The sequence below is a fragment of the Molossus molossus genome, unplaced genomic scaffold (genome assembly GCF_014108415.1).
Source record: "Molossus molossus isolate mMolMol1 unplaced genomic scaffold, mMolMol1.p scaffold_m16_p_8, whole genome shotgun sequence".
Lineage (NCBI taxonomy): Eukaryota > Metazoa > Chordata > Mammalia > Chiroptera > Molossidae > Molossus > Molossus molossus.
This window is the reverse complement of record NW_023425402.1, coordinates 68202087-68227220: the sequence shown is the minus strand read 5'-3', so window position 1 is coordinate 68227220 and position 25134 is coordinate 68202087. Positions and strand designations below refer to the sequence as shown.

At 38.6% G+C, this 25134-nt stretch overlaps 1 protein-coding gene and 1 non-coding gene across 3 annotated transcripts in view; both read right to left on the bottom strand.

The window, feature by feature from the left end:
* The window catches only part of RPF2 (ribosome production factor 2 homolog), a 51395-nt gene that overhangs the window by 17586 nt on the left and 8675 nt on the right, over positions 1-25134 (bottom strand). The window contains exons 5-10 of one of the 2 annotated variants that reach the window (XM_036249019.1): positions 17079-17167; positions 14626-14758; positions 11379-11416; positions 5375-5414; positions 3063-3144; positions 2340-2416 (exon numbers count right to left, since the gene is read on the bottom strand). In XM_036249019.1, coding sequence (XP_036104912.1) covers positions 2340-2416; positions 3063-3144; positions 5375-5414; positions 11379-11416; positions 14626-14758; positions 17079-17167 — 459 coding nt within the window. Of the gene's footprint in view, positions 1-2339; positions 2417-3062; positions 3145-5374; positions 5415-11378; positions 11417-14625; positions 14759-16798; positions 16891-17078; positions 17168-25134 lie in introns of those variants that run through there. The other variant, XM_036249020.1, reaches the window with a different exon arrangement.
* LOC118622150 lies at positions 24171-24334 on the bottom strand. The gene has a single exon (XR_004957966.1). It is a non-coding gene; the product is annotated as a U1 spliceosomal RNA (small nuclear RNA).

The window sequence follows — 25134 nt, the reverse complement described above, 5'->3', positions numbered from 1 at the left end:
TTGGTTTTCTCAGTGGTTAGAGCAAACCAATGAGTCATTGGTTCGATTCCGGACAAGGTTCCTCCACAGCCCTGGCTGGGGTCATGCGGGAGGCAACCAGTCGATGTAGCTCTATCACATTGCTGTTTCTCTCCCTCCCTCCCGCCCTCCCACTCTATCTAATGTCCCTCCCTCCCTCCCACTCTATCTGATAATAAATACAAAAGTATCCTCAGGTGAGGAATAAAAAAAAAGTGAAGGGCTAACAGTCTATACACGGATTGCCAATGTAGGCATCTACTCGGCAATTAATGAATTTTGTACTTATGGATATGTTCCATGAGTGACAATTTACTATTCAGTTTATTTATTTATTTTTTTATCCTCACCCAAGGACATTTTTTCATTTTTTTGTTCAGATAGAGTGGGAGGGGGAGAGAGAGAGAGAGAGAAACATCGACGTGAAAGGGACACATCGAGTGGTGGCCACCCAAACAACTCAACCAGGGCCGGGGACAAACTGCAACTGAGGTACGTGCCCTTAGTGAGAACCGAACCTGGGTTTCTCTGGACCGCAGGCCGACGCTCTAACTGCTGAGCCAAACCGGCCAGGGCTTACTATTTAGTTCAAATGGTTCTTGTTAAGAATGAGACCTGAGAAACAATGTGGTCCAGTTTACAAGTGGCACAGTGACAGAAGTATTTCTTTGCTTTGGAAACGAAGTGGAAAGAGTAGAGGGATTGGCATGCATGCATTAGCCAGTGCTCACACCCACTAACTGGTGACCAAGCTAGCAGCAGTGGCAAAGGTAAGGGGACATGCTGCTCATCTTCAGGGATGCATGCACAGCCCTAAAGAGAAACTATACAAACTCATAGTTTCCAGTATAATAAAGCATCACTGTTTACACACTTTACAAAATGCCTTCCAATACATTATTTTCAATGATAAGCATTTTCACACATATTATTTCATTTGATATTTTTATACCTATTTAATACTTGATTGCAATAAAGAGTCAGGAAAGTAACTGACTTCATCAGGTGAGAAATCATCTAAATGGCCAAGACAGGTCTCAAACCCAAGTGTTGTACATTTAAATCCAATCTCAGGCTACTGTTCTATACTGTACCTGAGGACACTGGTATAGCTAAGTGGGGATCTAGTAAGAGCCTTTTCTCGAACCCACAGGACCTGGGAGTCATGTCCTCTTTTTAGAGAAGATTGGGAAAAGGAGTTACTTACTATATATTTGCGGTAATTCTTTCAACTATACTATGACCCTCAAAGACCCATAAACTGAGAACAATTATTTAATTTTATATTAGAAGCTTCAATACACTTTCTTTGAAAGTCCTTGAGTCCTAATTTACTACATGTATGGCTCTAAGTTATACCATTTACTATATTCATGACTCTAAGTCACCAACAGAATGCCTCTGGGCTTCAATCTCTAAATCTATACAATAGGGAAAATGATTCCAGCCTTTCATAGGGTAGCTATGAGGAAATAATGTATTTGATGGAATAGATTAAGCCTAGAAGCAGAGTTCGGAGGGTGCAAAAGTCCAATTTGGACACAGGAGCTGAATTAGGGCAGTTTTCTTGCCTTTCTAAGACTATTTACTACTTTCTAGTATTTCATAATCCATTCAAATAAAGAAAACACAAAGATGCAAATGCATAAGGGGAAGACTGAACTAGCAATTTGGTGGCCAGTAGCCAAAATACTGTAGGATCAGTTCAAACTTCCTAGGTTTGTAACAGGGCTCACTTTGAACATTGTAATATTACTGTACTTCTATAAAATAGGTGCTGTGGTAACTCGGAGGGAAAGGATAGCATTTAAATCATGGGACTAGACAATAGTAACCACTCTGAAGTCTAACTACCAGAAGACTCACCCATGTTTTTGTTTTTTATTTATTTTTTATTTCTATTTTTTTTCCTTTATTGATTTTAGAGAGAGAGGAAGTGAGAGGGAGAGACAAACATGGATGTGAGAGAGACACATTCAATTGGTTGCTTCCCATATGACCCTGACCAGGGCTGGGGATCAAACCTGAAACTGAGGCACGTGCCCTTGACTGGGAATCGAACATGTCTCTTCAGTCTGCAGGCTGATGCTGTTTACACCGAGCAAAACCAGCAAGGGCCCACACGTGTTATACGCTTATATATTCCTCTTTTTAAGTAAAGGTAAAATGAATTTGTGCTTTTATATTAGAGCACACTAGTATATAAACAAAGTTCTTTTTTATTTAAGCTACAAAACTCTATCAACACTCTTTACCACAAGATGTCACTATTACCCAAAAGCAACATTGCAAAATGTTTCTTATTTTTATCAGTATCTTACCTTAATATCTTTTAGAGAGACAAATTTCTCAATACCTAATTCAATCATATCCAGCACATGGTAGTCATACATACGACCTAGAAGGAAAATACATTTTCTTTTAAGCATTTATTTTCCCCAAATGGCTTATCTGCAATATCCCCACTATCTGCAATGTTCAAACTATTCTATCTGCCTCTTTCCTTTCTCCTTACATCCCTCAAATATGTCTCCTCTTCTTTAAATTTTCAACACTACCTAGGACAGATTGTTGCAATCTTGGTCCTGGAAGGGATCTGAGAGATAATTTAGCCAAACTCCCCTATTTTATAGAAGAGTAAATAAAGGCCCAGAGAGTAAAGGGTTTGCCTGCCTAAACCATTAAGCATACCACAGAAAGTCTCAAAACACCCAGGCAAAGGTTTTTTCCCTAAAATATATCCATTAAACAGATATTTATTAGGAAAGAGTCAATCTGTGCAAGTAGAAATGCTACTTTTTTTTCTTCTAACTCTAATACTGATTTAGGATATATATTAGAAAAATATTTACAAGTTGAAGTAAGGTAATATTTATATGTCCATTCTTTCTTTACCTAAAGACTGGTAGACAAAATATTTTATTCAAAGTCACATGGAAAAAATACTACTTTAGAGCTTACTAGTTACTCCTGAATTCTCGACATCATCAATTATCACAAAAGTGACTCTACAAATAAAAATACTAAAAAGTAAATGTACTTACCTATTACTAGATTATTTGGCCGCTTCTTATTATGGGAGCCAAACAGAAATAAAGAACAATCTGACTTCTTTGAAAAGAATTCCTATAAAACCAAAGAAATCCTTGAGATAAACCAAAGAACTTACATGCATGTATGTGTAACCAATGGATACAAACAACTGTGTGGGGGGAGGTGGGGCGTGGGATCGGGAAGAGGGGGTCTAGAGGAAAAACATCTGTAACAAAAATAAATTAATAAAAACATAAAAAATTTTAAAAACCAAAGAAATGTCATTCAATCAATGAATACATATAAGAATCTTAAGAACCATACCTCTGAACTAAAAAAAAAAAGTATATCAGTCTTTTTCAGTGGACATTAAGGAAGACTTAATGAACTATATGGGAAGAAACAGATGAAAATAACTTTATTTCTACCTTTTAGTACAAATTTTCTGATTTGGGGTCTATAGGGAAAGTGTAAGTTCAAAACTAAAAATATATAAAAACTATTAGGGTAATAAATAAATATAGACCAGCCCTGGCCGGTGTGGCTCAGCGATTAGAGCGTCAGCCTGAGGTCCAGAGAAGCCCAGGTTCATTTTCCGCTAAGGGCACATACTTCAGTTGCAGTTTGTCCCCGGCCCTGGTTGGGTCGTGTGGGTGGCAACCACTTGATATGTCCCTTTCACGTCGATGTTTCTCTCTCCCTTCCTCCCTCCCTCCCACTCTACCTGAACAAAATATCAAAAAAATGTCCTCAGGGGAGGATTAAAAAAAATAAATACAGACCATTTATCTTTTCAGCTATGCAGTTATTTTGAAATAGCAGACAAGTATTTCATTTGCTGAACAAGATGCCTTTAACTCATGGGACACCACTAGTTTCATTAATCAACATGGTGTTTTTAATTGTTTATAATTGGAATCATGCATTTACAATGTATGTCTACTTTTCATTACAAACTTCATCCACACAGGAATCTTCCCATAGAATCTCCAAGCCACCCCAGCTGTGACTAATTCTATTTTGTGTACCCAGCAAGGGCAGAATGACAGACCTATGTTGTTCCTGCCAGTAAGAAACATCTCTTCCATCTGGCTCTCCAAAGTATTGACTTCCATTTCAGATTTGAGAGGAGTGGAAATAGTTATCCGAAACAGCTCCTTTTATACTGATGCACATGCTCGCTACATCCCACATAGTTTGATTCAGTTTACTGAGATTCCCAATTTCGATACAAAAATTAGATTCAATGTGTTCTAGTCTAGTTAGAAAAGGTTCTTTAATGACAAAACATTAAAGAACAGATAAAACAATAATCCTCAACTTTTCTTTATTGGTTACAAGACTCCCTGAGGTGTGGGCCCCTTTTCATTATCCTTTATTCCAGTATTTAAGCAGAAGTGATTGAGGCAAACAACTATCCACCTGCCTATCCACTCCCCATGTGGAGGATGCAGAGTCAGAGAGTCCAAGAATTCTAGCTCTGTCATTTGTGATGGGATCTGGTCAACCTTTCTGAGAATTAGTTTTATCATATGTACATCAGGGACAATAACACCTCCTGCAAAAATTTGCAAGGGCCACATGATTTGTCATATGTGAAAGTACCTACTACTGTCTCTGGCACAAAGTAAGTGCTCAAAAATGTTATTTATTTATGTATTTATTTTCATTCCTCTAAAAAATGTTTTTATTGATTTTAGAGAGAAGAATGGAGAGGGAGAAAGACAAATATTGATATGAAAGGAAAACATCAATAGGCTGCTTCCTGCAACCTGGGCATGTACCAGGAATCAAACTAGCAACCTTTCAGTGCATGGGACAATGCTCAACCAACTGAGCCACATTGGCCAGGGCTAAATGTTTTTAAAAGGCCAAATCAGTCCAGCCAGTGTGGCTCAGAGGTTCCCCCAAGAGGTCGCCAGTTTGATTCCCAGTCAGGACACATGCCCAGGTTGTGGGCCTGATCCCCAGTGGGGAGCATGGAGTAGGCGGCCAATTGATGTTCTCTCTCATCGATGTTTCTATCTCCCTCTCTCTCTCTCTAATCAATAAAGGAAAAAAAAATTTTTTAATAAATAAATAAATAAAAGGCCAAATCAGTAGAAATGCAAGCAGTAAATAATAAATACTAGTCAGAGTGAAATGTAAAATCTATAGTCATGTTTTAAAAGTATAAAAGCTTTATTTCCCCTCCATTTTTACATCAAAATTCTCACACAGGATGACTTCTAATTTTAAGAAATCATATATTAAGAGTACTAAATCATTTAGTCTGAATAATCACTTACATGCTCTCTTAAATTAGAAAGATTTTCATACTTACCAATGATGTCTGATCCTCAAATGGTCTCGTAATATTTTTCCTACAAATATTTTTTAAAAGGTGAGCCTAGTTTTAATAATCTTAGTAAGTAATTTACCCATAACTATTAATATATAAGTAAATATATTTTACATTCAGATGATCAAAAAAAGAAGCTAGTGCTCTGGCCGATTTGTCTCAGCGGTTAGAGCATCGGCCCGCAATCCAATGAATCACAGGTTCAATTCTGGTCAAGGCCTCAGCTACAAGTCGTGCGGGAGGCAATCAATTGATGTGCCCCTTTCACGTTGATGTTTCTCTCTCTCTCTCTCTCTCTCTCTCTCTCTCTCTCTCTCTCTCTTCCTCTCTCTCCCTCCTACTCTATCTGAACAAAAATGAAAAAAATGTCCTCGGATAAGGATTAAAAAAAAGAAGCTAGAACAATATTAATTTGGTCAAGTATCATTTAGTGCCTATTATGTGTCAGGCACTGTTCTAGGAGCTAGAGATACTATAATACCATGTCAAACAAAAGCCTTGCTTTCTTGGATCTTACATTCTAGTGAAGAAAAATGAAACAATTTCAAAAATCAATAGCTATTGTGGCAAAAATAAAATAGGGTACTGTGTCAGTGTGAAAAGTGGAAAATGACTGTTTGAGCTGAGACCTGAAAAATGAGGAGTTAGTCATAGAAAAGTTTCGAGGCTAAGAGTACTGTAAGAGGGGTTAGAATAAGCAAACATTCTGAGATGAAAACAAGCTTAGACTATTCAAGAAACAGAAAGAAGGCAAGTGTCACTGGAGCTTTTAAAGATGCAGACACAGCCGAGATAATGTAATACCTTTTTTGGGTGAGGTTAAGGAGTGCAGACGAGTAATGGGAAGCACTACAGAATTTCAGGCAGGAGAGTAATATGATTGGAGTCAAATTCTCCTTTTAAAGGACTGCTCTGTCTTCTATATAAGAATGGAATATAGTAAGGTAAGAGTGAAAGGAGTCAGTAAGGAGCTTTAGCAGTAATTCAGGAGAGAAAGAAAAAAATGGGAGGCGGGACCAGAACAGAGTTAATGAAAATGGAGAAGCAGTATGTCGAGAAATGTAGAACTATCTTTCATGCAAAAGAGAGAGAAATAAGGACATATGTTTGCTTAAATATGCATAAGTAAATTCTGGTAAGATAATAAACTAGTGATAGTTGTCTGGAATAAATGTGTGTTTATATTTTCAGCATATAAGTTCTGATTTTTAATCATAAAATATAAAACAGTTCATAATTTTTATAAATTTAAAGAGAAAATCATATATACATGTCAATTTTGTTTAAAAAATAAAATATACAGATATAAAAATAAATGGGAGAAATGTCAAAATGTACAGCGCATATCTATAGGTTATTATTTACTCATCCTAATTATGTAAGATAAATACATCATTACTTTTATAATCAGTTAAAAAAAAAGGTATTGTGATTAATAGTGAATAGCAATTCACAAATAAGTAAATATGACCTGCTGGAAACATATGGAAATGTGAGTTAAACAAAAATCATCATTTTCATTTCTTAATTAAAAAAAATAAACCCAAAGTAGGTAAAGGCCTGTGAGACTTATATAATGCACTCTGCCAAAAGGACAAACTTTTCAAAAAGAAATAATATTAATATGCTACATTGGGCATATAAAGTTGTAACCTGTCATGTCACATCTAGGAATCTCATGAAGAAGCTAATTCAAAAAGAATAATTCCTGTCCTGGCCGGTTTAGCTCAGCAGTTAGAGGGTCGGCCTGCGGTCCAGAGACCCGGGTTCAGTCCCTGGTAAGGGCACATACCTTGGTTGCAGTTTGTCGCCGGCCCTGGTTGGGTCATGCGGGAGGTAGCCATTCGATGTGTCCCTTTCATGTTGATGTTTCTCTCTCTCCTTCCCACTCTATCTGAACAAAAAATGAAAAAATGTCCTGGGGTGAGGATGGACAAAAAAAAAAGGATAATTCCTTTGTGTAAAAATGGCCTCTTTGTATTATTTATAAGAATAAAAAACTGAAAAACCTAAATTCCCCCAAATTAAGGAATAGTTAAGTAAACTTAGTATAACCATTTAATAGGCATTATACTGGCATTAAAAATACTAAGCCCTGGCCAGGTAGCTCAGTTGGTTACAATGTTGTCCCAATATGCCAAGATTGCAGGTTCGATCCCCAGTAAGGGTGTAGGGATGGGGGTTTGGTGGATGAACGATTTGTAACCTTGTGATATGCATTCTCGCAACCTGGCCAGCCTAAGTGTGTGTGGACAGACAGGTTTGACTGGAAGGTTGGAAAACTGCCTTGAGTGTCTCTCAGTGCTTCATTCGCATGTGAATTAGGTTTGCATGTCAAAAGGTTGGAAGACCAGCCAGTGAGGATAACTGGTCCTGGACCCTGGAGTGTCTGGGTTTGTTACTTTTTAGCTTTGAAGTCTTTCCGCTATAAAAAGGGAGACAAGGTTCAACTGTACAGTTTGCAGAGGAGCCATCTCAAGGAAATTATTTACATAAATTCACATGTAACTTGGGGAACCACTCTGCAAATAAACTGGGCTGCATCCAGAGATGTGGAGCATTTACTCCCTTGCTATGCTCCCCCTCACTCCTACTATCATGTGCTTGTAGTTCATTGCACTGTGCCAACCCCTGGCAGGCTGAGAGAGACAGCACAGGCTACAGAGAAGAATCAATCAATAAATGCATAAATAAATGGAACAACAAATCAATGTTCCTCTCTCTTTCTTCCTCCCCCATCTCTAAAATGAATATATTTTAAAATCTTTTACAAATAATAATACTGAAAGAAGTACCATTTATAACATAAATGGAGAAGGCTTGATACAAAACTGCATGTATAAAACAACAGAGAAAAAATTTTAATTCATTTTGCTAATGAAAGAAGATAGACACCAGAGACTACCTGTTGTATGATTCCACTATGTGACATTCTGAAAAAGAAAAGACTGAAAGGGTGAAAAATAAATCTTTGGTTACAAGAGGGAAAAAGGGAGAGGACTATAAAAGAGTACTGTATTGCCCAGCCAGTGTGGCTCAGTGGTTGAGCATTGACTCATACACCAAGAGGTCACTGGTTCAATTCCTGGTCAGGGCACAAGCCCAGGTTGTGGGCCCAGTCCCCAGTGTGGGCATGCAGGAGGCAGTCAATCAATGTTCTCGCTCATCGATGTTTTTTTCTCTCTCTAAAATCAATAAAGAAAAAAAATTAAAAAAAGAAAAAGAGCACTACGTGAAGGAATTTTCAGGATAATGGAACTGTTCCTGCATGACTGTAATTGCAGGTACAACTCAATACATCGGTCAAATCCACAAAACTGTACACTACAAAGAGTAAATTTTAGCCCTGGCCGGTTGCTCAGTGGTAAGAGCATCGGCCTGCAGGCCGGAATGTCCGGGTTCGGTTCCCATTAAGGGCATGTACCTCAGTTACAGTTCGTCCCCGGCTCCGGTTGGGGTTATACAGGTGGCAACCACTCGATGTGTCTCTCTCACAATGATGTTTCTCTCTCTCTCTTCCTCCCTCTCTATCTGAAGATAAATGCAAAAATGTCCTCGGGTGAGGATTAAAAAAAAAAAAAGGTTATGTAAATTAAAACCACCACCAGGGTGCGGTGGAAAACCCAAACTAGAATACAAACTGTAATAAATGAGCCTAAATGTAGCATAAATGAATAATAATCACATTGAAGGAGCACAAAAAAAACCCACAAAACGTTTAACCCAAGTTAAACTGGAAAATAGTATTTTGATTGGATACTGTAAGGCTAAAGACATATGCAAAAAAAATCCATGCCCTAATTAGTACATTGCTTCTTATAGGGTATAAATTCTGAAACTATGTATATACTAGAATCACACAAGTAACTATATTATAAATAATGGAAGCCAGGTTTTTTACTGTCAGAAGTTACAAACAAGAAAAGGAGAAAGGCTGAAATGAAGTCTGTGACACTGGACTGGAATTGAAATTATCAGTATTAATTCAGGAGCAAAAATAGGTTTATAGTTGTTCATATGGAAAATAATACAATAATTAATAGATAAAAATGTAAGAATAAACTGTTTTGCATACTCACAACTGTAAATCTACCTTTGCCCTACCCTGTATATGCTTTTTATTTTTTAATCCTCACTTAAGGATATATTTTTTTAAGATTTTTAGAGAGTGAGGGAGAGAGAAACATCAACTGGTTGCCTTCCACACATAACATGACCAGGGACTGAACCTGCAACCTAGGTGTGTGTCCTGCCCAGAATCAAACCCACCACCTTTTATGACAATCCAACCAACTGAGCCACCAGTCCAGGGCTATAACATGTATTTTTAAGCTCTTTCTGTTGAGAAAATCTAGAGGAAATGACACTCCAATAGCAACTGAGCACATTTAATGCCCAGATCTTCGTTTCTACAAGGTTTTGTGGAGGAGTTGATTCGAAGGCTGCAGCAAAGAAAAATATAAGATGAGCCTGGAGTATTTTGGGGTCCCAGAAAGTAAGTACTCAAACAGAGCATGTTGAAAGGGCACAGGAGCCAACGTGAAAGAGATCTCAATAGCCAAAGGCAGAACAATTTAAACAACAAAATAAATAATAGCATTGAATTATTACCCCAAAGAATACAATAAATATCCGTAAGTCCACACTGATATAAATTAAACAAAAGGAGGAGAAGGGATAGATTTTCCTTCCTTTTTTTTTTTTAATCCTCACCGGAGGATATTTTTTTTCTATTTCTCTTCAGATAGAGCGGGAGGGAGGAAGAGAGAGAGAGAACATTGACATGAGAGGGACACATCAAGTAGTTGCCTCCGACACGGCCCCGACCAGGGACAGAGACGAAATGCAACAGAGGTACGTGCCCTTGACCGGAATCTAACCCATGACTCATTGGTCCTTGGAGCAACGCTCTAACTGTTGAGCCAAACCGGCCAGGGCAGGATAGATTTTCTTTACAGAATTCCAATTAATAAATGTAGAAGAAATGAAGAAAATAGAAAACCAGCATTAGAATACCACAGTAATTACTACTGTAGACTAGATCTATAGATGGTGCTAAAATAAAAGAAAAAAAATTATTTGCATAGTCTGAAAGCATCTCCTCCAGACTTTGTAATTTACTAATAACAAAGAAAAAAAAAGTCACTTTATAGTGGAGAAATCCAGCAGACAGCACTTTAACCAAGGTTAACGCCACCAATATAAGACATCATGTACTCCCTGGTATGATTTACTGAGAAAAGCACATCACTTTTGTGGTATTCATGCCAAAAATGTATAACCTCCATCTATTCATGAGAAACTTAAGGCAAATCCAAAATGAGGAATATTTTACAAAATAACTGACAATTACTCATCAAAAGTATCAAGATCATGAAAGACCAGGAAAGATTGAGGAGCTGTTACAAATTAGAGGAAACTAAAGAGGCATGACAACTAAATGCAATGTGGGATCCTGGTAGAGAAAAAGGATATTAGTGGAAAAACTGGTCCAAATCAAGCCTGTAATTCAGTTAACATCATTGTACCAATGTTAATTTCTTACTTTTGACAACTGCACTATGGTTATGCAAGATGTAACATTAAGAGAAGCTGGGTGAAGGACATATGGGAACGCTACTATTTTTATGATTTTTTTGTAAGTCTGTAATTATTTCAAAATAACATATACGCTACTCTTACAATGATGTAAGAATAGTTAATAGAAATGAAAACAGAATGAAAAGAAATAAATTAAAAAATACAAACAGCCCTGGCCAGTTTGGCTCAGTGGTTGAGCGTCGGCCTGCGGACCAGAGAGTCCTGGGTTCGGTTTCCACTAGGAGCATGTACCACCAAAAAAAAACAAAAACAAAACCACAAATATTTTTATGTATGGAACTATAGTGTTTTTTGAAAAAAAATTTCTAAATCTTTCATAAAGTGGTTGTTACTTTTATACTTGAGTAATATAATTTAAAGTACAATAAAAGAAATTATGACTTACTTTTTATACAGAACGCCATATGGTTTTTTCAGTGCATACTGTAAAAAGAAATAATTTAAAGATTTCAAAACAAAACACATTCTGTAAAGCAATGGTAAAAATAAAGTATTATAACAGTCATTATACAGGATTATTCTGGTCCCTAAATCCTATTCTGATGTGTTCTGCTTGTCTCTTTTTTTTCTTTTCTTTTTTTAAAATCCTCACTCAAGTACATTTTTGCATTTATCTTCAGATAGAGCGGGAGGGAGAGAGGGAAGAACAGAGAGAAACATTGATGTGAGATGTGGGCTGCCACCCACACAACCCCAGCTGGGGCCAGGACAAACTGCAACCGAGGTACGTGCCCTTAGCGGGAACTGAACCCACGCCTCTCTGGTCCGTGGGCTGACGCTCCAAAAGCTAAACCAAACTGGCCAGGGCCTGCTTGTCTCCCTTTTGATCACTTATAACACTTTGCAAGCCCTGGCCAGTTTGACTCAGTGGTTAGAGCGTCCGCCTGCGGTCCGGAGAGACCCGGGTTCAGTTCCCGCTAAGGGCATGTACCTCGGTTGCAGTTTGTCCCCGGCCGTGCGGTGGCAGCCACTCGATGTGTCCCTTTCACATCGATGTTTCCCTCTCTCTCTCTTCCTCTCTCTCCCTCCCACTCTGTCTGTACAAAAAATGGAAAAATGTCCTCGGATGAGGATTAAAAAAAAAAACACTTTGCAACATAAGCTTAATATTCTAATTTATACTGGACCTTCCTAATTACAATTTTCTATGCCTTTTCAATAGTCTATCCAACTTAAATGCCTCCCATCATTTCTTTAAATTCTACCTACTCCATTCTTTCCAGGCAAACAATTTGAGAGTAGAAAGAGCAGAAGACAACAGAAATAATCCATCCCATCAGGAAAGGCTGATAGAATTGAAGTAACGCCTGGAGATAAGAGAACTGAGAAAATCATAATGATGACAATCAGAATACCAGTCAGTTTAAACATAGTCCTTTAAAAAGTTCTTGTGCCCTGGCCAGTTTGGCTTAGCAGTTAAGAGCAGCCACGGATCAATGAGCCACGGGTTCGATTCAGGTCAAGGGCACGTACCTCAGTTTCTGGCCCTGGTCAGCGTTGTGCAGGAGGCAACCAGTCAATGTGTCTCTCTCACATCGATGTTTCTCTCTTTCTCTCTCTCCCTCTCCCTCCCATTCTATCTGAAGATAAATAGAAAAAAAAATCTTTGGGTGCGGATTTAAAAATAAATAAATAAATAAATAAATAAAAATAATTAAGTTCTTGTTAGTCAACCATCTTTTGTTTTTTTTTTTTTCTACTTCTTTTCACCTATCCACTAATAATCACTCATTTCCTATACGGTCAGTACTGCTCTACCATAGGAAATAACAAAGATCTAAAGCATTGCTTTGCATTAGAGAAAGGGGTAAATGAAGGAAATAATGAAAAATAAGGAAAACTATCATTCATTAACTATCAGAGCCAGTGATCAAAAAAAATTCACCAGTAAAATCTATCTTTTTAAGCACTAACACTTATGATGATCCTTGACCACGTTTTCTGCCTCAGTGGAACTGATATTACCACCTATTCTCAGAGTCATCAACATGAGTGTTAACTACTGTGATAATCTGTAATATTGTGCTGTTCTTAGAGATTACTTAATATGTAGGTTTATTGTGTTGAAAGGATTTGGGGAGGACAGGAGCAGTATCCTGTCAACACAATGACATTCAGACACACAAAAAGGATGAACATATGTTAGACATTCAGATATCTGAATTGACCATTGTGTTTAACAAGTACAGGGAGTTTAATCAAGTTTAAAAATCTATTCAATTATTTACCTGATTTAACTCAAAAGAATCTATCTGCTATAAAGGCCTAAATATTCAACTACCTGCTATACATCCCTAAAGACATGTCTTTCATTCACTGATCAAACATGTATTGAGTACCTACTATCTACCAGACACTGGACTAAAACAGGCTACAGAAGTACATAAAACTTTTACCTTCACCTAGTGTCACTAACCCCCCACTGCTAAATTTGACTGGCTTAAAAAACAAACAAGTAAAAAAACCTTTTAACTTCACCACTTAAATTACATGTCCTAAACTGAACATATCATTTTCCCCCCAAATCTGATCCACATGATATTTTCCTTAATTGGCCTTATTGCTCATTAGGCATCTAAGCCAGATACCTGGTAAGTCATACTTCTTACTCATGCACAAACTCTTCAACCCTCAACATCTATTCTCTCTGATCATTTCTCATTTCCATTGCCACCATAGAACTCCAGATGCTCTTTACTTGGCTGACAGCAAAGGATTAGTTATTCTTTCAGAATAAAGCTCAAACTCCATGTTATTATCTTATCCTGCCTATTTTTTTTTTAAATCCTCACTTGAGGATATTCCATTTATCTTCAGATAGAGTAGGAGGGGGGGGGGAAGGAGGAGGAGAGAGAGAGAGAGAGAGAGAGAGAGACACTGATGTGAGAAAGAGACACAGATTGGTTGCCTCCCACGACTCTGACCAGGGCCAGAGACCCAACCCCAACTGAGGTACATGCTCCTGACCAGAACCGAACCTGCGACTCTTCAGTTCGTGGGCTGCTGCTCCAACCACTAAGCCAAACCAGCCAAGGCATCCTGCCTATTCTTTTAGTTTCAACTAGCCAACCCAATTATTTGCAGTTACCCAATGCATCATGCTCCTTCACACTTCCTTTGGAACAAGCTTTTTCTCAGCCTAGGACACAAATCTTTTCCCTCTCTGATCTTGCTCCAACTCTGCCTCCATCCCACTCTGTGCATGCCTCTAACACAGCACTCAATTTACAATGCTATAATTTTTTACTTCTCTATCTCCCTCACTAGGCTCACTGAAAGAAGAGAGTGTGTTTCATCTAACTTTCATCCCCAGCACCCAGCATAGTAACTAGCATTGGTAAAGAAATATACAGTAATATGCAATTATTTCACTTTACAAATTAGATACAGTATATTCCTTAAATGTGAGCAAACAAAATTTTAGTAATTGGAACCTGCTGCTTTAAGGAAAACCAGTAGTCAGTGCCTTGACAAGACAAATAACCTCCAATTTGAGCTTTTCTCTAAAGCTAGTCATTCTTAAGGCTATTATAACTTACCCATATATTTATTTCTCCAGCAGCCCAACACATATACTGAAAATTTCCTATAATGATTTCAAAACTATTTAAAAAATAAGTATATATACATACCACATCTCTAAGGACTTGTGTCACTGTTAAATTTGCATTTCCCCCTTTAATAAGCATGGCATTTTTAATATTTTCACTGAGTTTTGGTTCTCTCTTCTCAAGGAATCTCTTGGCCCTTTTCGTTTTGGGCTTTCTGTTCAGAAAAATAACAGTTTATAACAACTTACAACATTTTCCTCCTATTATAAAATCGTAACTTGACTAATGTGCAAAATCTTAAAAATCAACAGAAACATTACATAACATTTATCAGTTAGGATTCCACCATTAAACAAAATCTCACTTTTTAGGGAGATAATTAGTTTAAAAATATATTCATTTATTACTGTTAAATAAATTAATTTTATTTGCTTTTTTTAAGGCTTTCATTTTAATATTCACAGCATTCTTTTATTACTGCTTCTATCAAACCACTTTTTATTAAATGATAAAAGGACTTATGCGAATACTGTTCCTATTTTTACTCCATTATTTTTGCCTCAGTATTAAAGCTGTCAAACTATACTTTGTAACCTAACACAAAGAATTGCACACCAACTGCTGATCAATCTGTGGGCAGTTACTAAACATAAGGAGGCTAATTATTGCTTATCTTTCCTCCAGGTTTAAGACCACAATGCCTGACAGGAAGTACACATTATCTCTGCTGAGAAAGTCACACATTACTGTCACCAAAAGAGAATAATGATTGACATTTTTATAGAGTCACTCTATTAAGGCTTAATCTTACCAAGACCCTATGAGATAGTACAATTATAATCTTCATTTTATAGATGAGGCAACTGAAGCCAGGGAGATAATCTGCCCAAGGTGACACAGCTTGTCAATAGGCAAATCTTCAAAATGAGCTAGATTTTAAAACTCATCTAGGCCAATCACCCTGAAAAATTTAAAGGGAAAATAAATCCATTATTCTGATTTTATGATGTTACAGCAGAAGCAGAATGATTTTTATGCTTTTATACTTTTCTGTTCAGAAAAAGGGCTTCCCCTCTGCTTCCACCACAGTGGAACTGTTGCTTCAGGTCTCTGACATCTACTGAAAGAATTATTCTCTCTTAAATAACTGTGACCTTCCCTCCTTCTTTCAGGCCCATGGACACTTCAGGAAGGAGGAGAAAAACAAAAACACAGAATATACACACACTGTAGTTTACCATGCATATTTTTAAAATTCTCCTTCAGATAAAATGTCAAGCACATATGAAGCTTCTAATCATTTACTTGTTGATAAAGACACACACATATTATGTATTAAATAAAATCAAGAGATATTTAGTGTGTCTATATAGCACTATCAATGCTATATGCCAAACATTCCATGTGGATTGTTACTTCACTAACCAGCAAGGAATGCAAGTAACACCTTATGTTTTGCTATTTGTCCCCCAATTAGACTGTAAACTAGTCTTTCTTATCTTTGCAGTCCCCACATCTACAGGTATAGCAAATGCATTTAAGAAATCTCTAAATTAATGACTAAAAGAAGACTTTGTTGTTTACATGATAATCCAGGTCAACTGTATGAAAACCACAGCAAATAACAGCAGGGTTATGTAGACCAACAGATATTTTTCCAATTGATTTAAAACAGATATCACTCAAGGATAACTCAGAGAACTGCACAAGGTTGGGAGGAAAAGAAAAGGCTAATGAGTACTTTTACGTGCTGGAGCAAAAGCTTCACATACATTCTCGCTAATAATCCTCACGGTTCTGTGAGGTACGATTATGAACGCTGTTGTACACTGAGAGACTTAGGGAAATTAAATGGTCCAATGTCAACAAAACTTAAGTGGATGCGCCCGATTTGTCACCTAGATCTGTCGAACTCCGAGGCCTGTGCTCCTAACGCCCCAGTCTTCCACCTCCCTCCCACTTCGGAAACCAGACATTTCTCACTGGCTATGCTAAAAAGCGGCCAATAGCTCTGTGCAACCTCCGCCCGCGGCTACCTCGGTGGGCTTCCCGGCTCTCGGTCGCCGGTAGGCGGCATCACCCAACGAGACACAGACTAGTGGACTGATCTGCCCCCACCCGGGTCCGACTGGTGGAGGGTGTGAGGATGAGGGTGGTAACCAGGAGGGGCGCGATGCAGTGGCTACAACCCTCCATTCCTCCACAGCAGCCCCTCTACCCGACGTTCCCCGCGGCAAGGAGTCTGCGAACTTACACAACCCGATCCAGAACGTCCATCGTTACTGCAAAGAGAACCGAGTACACACGTGCACCGCGCGAGTACCGCGAGACAGCCGCGTCTCCGGAACAGGCGGAACCGGAACTGGCGCATGACGCCACTTCCTGGGGCGGCCCCGCCGTAAATGCCTAGAGGCGCTAGCGGGCACTCTAGAAGCAGTTGCGTTCTGTTCCCTTGGTTACGGGTTCTTGCAGCACTTCTGTCCCAGAAATTAAAGCTCTAAGTAACATCGCCTCTGGCACCGTCATATACATACCTGTGTGTATATCCCAAGGCACGTATTGGTGTTATTCTTCTGGGAATCCCCCAGGATGGTAAAAAGGTTGATAGGTACCCGTGTGGTCCCTAAAAATATCAATATGAAATGTGCACTACTCAACTGTGAGATCTGTGAGATGGAGTTTATAACTATCACAGTGCCTGGCACATAAAAGTGTACATAAAATCACACTGCTGATTATGATTTTTTCCAATTTTTAAATCGCCATATACTTAACATACCATTAAATTTTACCCCTGTAAAGTGTACAATTTGGTGGTTCTAGTACAGTCACAAGGATGTGCAAACATCACCACTAAGTCCAGAACATTTTATCTCCCCAAAAGGAACCCACCCCCCCTTTGCAAACCAATAGCAATCACTCTCCTCCTGCCATCCTCTGGCAACCGGTAATCTTTGTCTCCATGGATTTGCCTATTCTGAACATATATCAATGAATTCATACAATATGTGGCCTTTTGAGTCTAGCTTGTTTCACTTAGTATGATCACATGTGTACATGTTGTAGTATGTATCAGTAATTCACTTCTTTTTTGAGGATTGAATAATATTCCATTCTATGGATATTCCATATTTGTTCATCCACTAAAAAATGTATGGAGTACCATTTGAGATCTTGCTTCCATCATGTCAATTTGGCTCAAATAAACTCATAAAAATTCTCAAAAAAAAAATGTATGAACATTGGGTTGTTTCCACTTTTTTAAGTACCCGTATTATGAATTATGCTGTTTTGAAAATTATGTATAAGTTTTTGAGTACGCGTTTATTTTCAATTCCCGAAGAGTACAATTGCAGGACCATATGGTAACTCTATACTTAACATTCCAAGGAACTGTCAAACTATGTTCACCTGAACCAGTCTACATTTCCATTAGCAATGCAAGAGTGTTTGGTATTGGTTTTTCTATTGCTGCTGTAAAAATTACCACATATTTACTAACTTAAATAACTCAAATTTACTATGTTACAGTTCTGAAAATCAAGTCTGAAATTAACTTTGCAAGTCAAAAATTAAGATGTCAGTAGGACTGCATTCCCCTTGAAAGCTCCAGGGGATAATGTTTCTTTGCCTTTTCTAGATTCTAGAAGCTGTCTGCATTCTTTGCTGTTCTTCCATCTTCAAAGGGCATCCGTTGGACCTGTTTCCATTGTTGCATCTTCTTTTTCTCTGACCCTTACACTACTGTCTCCTTCTTATAAGATCCTTGTGATTATATGGGGCCCACCTGAATATTTCATGATAGTGAGCCCATTTCATGCAGCAAATTGTGTTTGGTCATGTAACATATCCAGATTCCTGAGTTTAGAGCATGGACATCTTTGAGGGGGAATCTTAGTCTATCAACCATAGATTCCAACTTCTCTACTCACCAAAATGTGCTATTGTCCGTCTTTTTTCTTTTTTTCTTTTATGCCACCCTTATGGGTATGAAGTGGTATTCCACTGTGGTTTCCATTTGCATTTCCCTGATGGCAAGTGATGCTGAACATCTTTTCAGAACTGACTGGCCATTTGTGTCTATTCAAATCTTTTCCCATTTAAAAAATATATTTTTATTGATATTTAGAGAGAGAGGATGGGAGAGGAAGAGACACATCAGAACATCAATTGGCTGCCTCCTGCTAGCTCCCTACTGGGGATCAAGTCCCAAACCCAGGCATGGGCCATGACCCGAATCAAACCAGCAACTTCTTGGTGCATGGGATGACGCTCAATCCACAGAGCCACACTGGCTGGGCTGGAAGTGGTTTTAATCAAGATAAACTGCTTTTTGTCAAAAGTTACAAATCTTATTGAAGAAAAAAATTCCTCATCCTATAACCTGTCATAATATTTATATCTCCAATAGTTATATGATCAATGTGTTTTAATTTATTAGTACCAGGTTAAACCACATAAAATTGCCTGCTTTAAAATTTTTTTTTTTTATCCTCACCCAAAGACATTTTTCCTTTTTTTTGTTGTTCAGGTAGAGTGGGAGGGAGAGAGAGGAAGAGAGAAACATCGACATGAAAGGGACACATTGAGTGGCTGCCACCGGTACAACCCAACCAGGGCCGGGGACAAACTGCAACTGAGGTACATGCCCTTAGCGGAAACTGAACCTGGGTCTCTCGGGACCACCGGCCGACGCTCTAACCACTGAGCCAAACTGGCCAGGGCAAAATTGCCTGCTTTTTATAGTCAGAAACAAATATCGGCAGTTTCAAACAGTTCAATCTATAATAAGTATCAAAGTTTGTGAATACTTTATGTAAAAAAATACAAATTAGAGCAGATCTACATCATCCCAATAGAATGGCTGTTATAGCTGAATTATAATAATCTTTCTCAAGTGGGAAAGGAATGGAAATACAGCTGAGACAGCAGGAACTTGCCTTTATCCTTAAGCACTTCTGAATTATTTTTCTGTTCCTAGATATATAATTACTGTGGTAGACTGGATAATGCACTGCCAAATATTCTCATGCCCTACTGCTCAGTTCTACACCTGTTTATGTTAAGTTACATGGCATAAGGGACTTTGCAGATCAACTAAGATTATAGACCTTAAAATAGTGAGGTCATCCAGGTAGATCCAATGTAAACAACTGGACCATTAAAGATGGAAGGTGCCCTGGCCGGTTTGGCTCAGCGGTTAGAGCCCTGGCCTGCAGACTGAAAAGTCCCGGGTTTGGTTCCCGCTAAGAGCACACACCTCGGTTGTGGTTTGTCCCCGGCCCCGGTTGGGGTTGTGAGGGTGGCAACAAGTTGATGTGACTCTCTCACATCAATGTTTCTCTCTCTCTCTCCCCCTCCTGCTGTAACTGAAGATAAATGCAAAAAGTGTCCTCCGGTGAGGATAAAAAAAAAAGATGGAAGGCAAGAAAGGTTGGTCAGAGATAGAAGCAGAATAAACATTAAGCAGCAGACAAACTCAGCCTGCCATTGCTGGCTGCGAAGAGAAGGGGACCATGAGCCAAGGAATGCAGGCAGCCTCTAGAAGCTGCAAATGGCCCTTAGCTGACATCAAAAAAATGGGACTTTGATCCTTCAATTGCTAGGCACTGAATTCTGCCAATAACTGAATGAGCAAAGCAATGTCATCTCCACCCCTACCTCCCACTCCAAAAAAGAATGAAGTCCTAAGATCTGGAAACAGCCCAAGTGTCCATCAATAGATGAGTGGATAAAAAGCTATAAGAAAGAAAGATCCCGTATCCTTTGAGAGGACATGGAGGGACCTGGAGAGTATTATGCTGAGCGAAATAAGCCAATCAGAGAAAGACAAATACCACATGATCTCACTTATTTGTGGAATATAATGAACAAAAAAGGCTGAACAAAACAGACAGAGTGATAGAAAAGAGTATGGTTCAGACTGACAAATCTCAGAGGAGAGGGGTGGGGGAAAGGGATCAGATAAACAAAAAAGAATCAAGTCCTGCCAACACCTTAATTTTAGCCCAGGTGAGACCCATGTCAGACTGCTATCCTACAAAACTGTAAGAAAATACTTTTGTCTTGTTTTAATCAACTAAGTTTGTGGTAGTTTGTGAGGACTACAATAGAAAACTTATATACTTACCTTAGTAAAACGTCCAACTTAAAAGAACTCATCAGAGCCTGGTTGGTGTGGCTCACTGGTTGAGCATCAACCCATGCATCAAGAGGTCACCGGTTCGATTGCTGGTCAGGGCACATGCCCAGGTTGTGGGACCAATCCCCAGTGGGGGGCGTGCAGGAGGTAGCCAATTGTTCTCTCTCACTGATGTTTCTCTCTCTTTCTCTCTGAAATCAATAAAGAAAAAAAAACTTTTAAAGAAAAATATTAAAAAACGTTAAAAAAACTCATTAGAGATTTTCTAGTTATTTTAAGCATATGTGTGTATATGTGTGTGTGTGTGTGTATGAAATTTCTTTTTAATTCTCACCCAAGGATACATTTCTCCATTTATCCCCAGACTAAGTGGGAGGGAAGAAGGGATGGAGGGAGGGAGGGAGAGAAACATCAATGTGATAGAGACACATCAATTGGTTACCTCTTGCATGACCCAGACCAGAGCTGGGGATCAAACAACAACTGAGGTACATGCCCTTGACTGGAATGGAACCCTTGACTCTTTGGTCTGTGGGCCGATGCTCTAACCACTGAGCCTAACTGGCCGGAGCCATATATATGTGTATATTTTTTTTTTATTCCTCACCCAAGGATATTTTTCCATTTACTATTAGATAAAGTGAAAGGGGAGACAGAGACAGAGAGAAACATCAATGTGATAGAGCCACATCAACAGTTGCCTCCCGCAAGACCTGACCAGGGCTGGGGATGAATCACAACTGAGGTACATGCCTTTGGACTGGAATCGAACCCACAACTCACTGGTCCATGGGCCGATGCTCTAACTGCTGAGCCAAACTAGCCAGGGCTATTTATATATTTTTAATCCTCACCAAAGACATGTTTTTTACTGATTTTTTTTAGAGAGACAAAGGGAGAGGGAAGGGGAGAGAGAGGGAGGGAGGAGAGAGAGAGAGAGAAACAGCGATGTGAGAGAGTAACATCAATCAGTTGCCTCTCGTAACCCACAACCTGGGTATATGCCCTGACTGGGAATCAAACCTGCCACCTTTCAGTGTACAGGAGGACACTCCAACTGAGCCACACCAGCCAGGGCTAACTAACTGAATATTAATAGAATTTACAAAAATTCTATTTATATCTGGTCCTTAATGATTCTGGTGTATTAAGCTGTAGCTATAACTGAAAATGTGTATGACAAATAAAAATAAAATAGTGAACAACTGAAAACCACATAGTTAATTATTTTATATAAAAACTTTAAAAAGTTCATAACTATTTATTATTAAAACATTTCATCTAGGAGTGATTTCTAAGGCAGCATCTTGGGTTGCCATAAAAACAGAACTTTCTGTTTCAGAAGGAATATCAATAAGAGGACCAGACTCTTCTATTTCCAAGTGTGGTGTTTTTTCCTGTTCATAACTCAGGTTTGAAGTATCTTTCATTTGAATCTCTTGCTCTTCCAACTGCAAAGGTTTATCTGTGGCTGGAGCTGCAACTTCTTCATCTTCATTTTCATGGAGAAAGCTACAAATCATGTTGGGTCTACAAGAGTAATCATTATCCTCAATTTGCAGCCATTCCACACCACCTAATAGGGGAGTGGGGAGTGTTTAAAGATGGGAAGACAAAGAAAGAAGCATGAAAAAGGAATTTTAGTTACTTAAGTATGTTTTTCTTTAAATATTCATCCCATCAATATATGTCAAAGTAAAACTAATAAAAACCAAGGATCATGGTTCCTATAACTACTGATAAATTATCACATAATTTCCATCTTACATGGAGACCTTGTTATACTTATAGGAAATGCTTCATCAAAATCACTAAAAGTAATATACTTCAGTTACTATTCCAAGCTTTTCTTCCACAGTTCAATTCCCAACTCATTCTGGGAGATAATTTGAGCTCCCACTGCCACCTCACGCCTTAAAGAAGAATGTCACTTCTCTACCATTGTCTCCTTATCCACTTAATTGTCATAATATCATGGAGGATTCTACCCTATCATCTCAAATAAGCACTCGTATGTCATTCTGAATTGGGACATCCAATTGTGACACAAAACACCTCTCAAAAAAAAAAGTTTTTTAAATGTGTGTTTCTTTCCATACTCATAGTCAAAGCCCTAACCCCTCAATAAACCCCTATAAATAACAATTGCTCCAATAACGCTAGTAATTTCTCTCTTACTTTTTTGTTGTTAATCCTCATCAGAGGCTATTTTTTAAAATTGATTTTTAGATAGAGTGGAAGGGAGGAAGGGAGAGACAGAGAGAGATACATCGATGTGAGAGACACATCGACTGGCTCTCTCCTGAACAACCCTGACAGGGGCCTGGGATTGAACCTGCAACCAAGGTCCATGCCCTTGTGATGGGGAATCAAACCCTTCGGTGTACATTCCGATGTTGTTGTTGTTGTTTTTTAATATTTTCTTTATTGATTTTAGAGAAAGAGGAAGAGAGAGAAACATCTCTCTCAACTGGCCGCCTCCTGCATGCCCCCCACCGGGGATCGGGCCCACAACCTGGGCATGTGCCCTGACTGGGAATTGAACCAGCGACCTCTTGGTGTATGGGTCGATGCTCAACCGCTGAGCCACACCAGCAGGGCATGCACAACAATGTTCTAACCATTGAGCAAACCAGCCAGGGCTCTTTTACTCTTAATACCATTTCGGCAAATATTTTCAATGGATCCTCATTCATTTGTTTGTGGGGTTTTTTTGTTTTGTTTTGTTTTTTAGTTTCATGGCTAATATTTAATGCTTAAAATCTTTGATGTTTGTAACAGTGTTCAAGGTTATTTTTTAAAAGTTTAGGCTTATTAAGTTAAGAACTTTCCCCCCAGTGTTGCAACAAAATCTAGGTTGTGGTTTTTGTTTTGTTTTTGCAGTTATCTGCTAAATTCTTTTTTTCCTTTTTACTGACTTTATTGGGGCCTCATTAATTTCTAAAGTAAGTCCAAGCTGTTTAGTCTCATCCTCAAAACTCTATTAAATATTAAGATACCCCAACCTATCTTGCCCATATACTTCCATCTGTCCTATTTCTCACCATAAACTAATTCTTCAGCAGCTTATTGAAACTTCCTAACTGCTGACCCCATGTCTTCTTATATGTTATTCCTATAAAGTATCTATCGAAAATTGGTTAGTCCTGCCTAGCCGGTGTGGCTCAGTGGACTGAGCATCATGCTATGAACTGAGAGGTCCCAGTTCAATTCCTGGTGAGGGCAAATGCCAGGGTTTCAGCCTCGATCCCTAGTAGGGGGTGTGCAGGAGGCAGCCGATCAATGTATCTCTCTCATATCGATGTTCTCTCTCTTCCTTCCTCTCTCTCCAAAAAAATCAGTAAAAACATATTTTAAAAAAATTAATTAGTCCTTTTCTCTCCAGTTCAGCTTTAACTACTGACTTTTATATTTTTTCCTCAAAGAGCACTGTCCTGTCACTCATCCAGGTTTAAAACCTTGAAGCCATTATTATTTTTTTCTCCAGGAGACAGTAAGAATACAGTCCCCTACTACCACAAATTATATGGTTGAGTTTCCCACATTTGGAGAGATCACAAGGCTCAGCACATCTGGAGTTCAATGGATAAAACTTGCACTGGGAAAACCATCTTCCTGATCATGGTATTTCCCCTGCCAGGTAAGCATTGAAGCCACTCTTTACTCTTACTTAGCACAATACTTGTCACATAATAGACACTTAAAATAAGTTGAATGAAATGAGTGTTGTCACATTCAGCCATGTGTTTCAGTGTGATTTACTTTTAGAGTGCAAGTTCCTCAAAGGTAAGGGCCACATCTCCTATCTATTCTGTTCTGCCTCCAGCATATTGCCATGTTTGGTCATCAGCCTCTAGGTGATCCCCAGTGATCCTCACCTTCCTGGTATTCAAGCCTCTGTGTAGTCCCCTCCCACACTGAACAGGATACTGCAGAAATGACAGAATGACTTCTAAGGCTAGTTCGTAAAAGACATCATGGTTTCTACCTTGTTCTCATGGATCATTTGATCTGGGAGAAGCCAGTTGCCATGTCAGGAGGGCACTAAAACAGTACTATAGGAGGCAAGAAACTGAGGCCTCATGCTAACTGTCCACACAAACTTGTCAGCCATGAGAGTGAGCTATCTCATAATTAGATCTATCTTATAATTAGATCTTCCAGCCTTATTCAAGCCTTTAGATGACTATAGCCCAGCCAATATATTGGCTGCAACCTCATGAGAAGCCACAAGCCAGAACCACCTAGCGAAGCAACTCCCAAATTCTGGATTCACAGAGACTATAAAATAGTGGAGTTTTTGTTGTTGTTGTGTTAAGCCATTAAGTTCTGGGTAATTTCTTATGCAGCAATAAATAACAGCTTTGAATAACTGGTTACTAATTTATTTGATTAAACAAAACACCTAAATCTTCTCAAAGGTATATCAGGTTATTATAGACTACAGG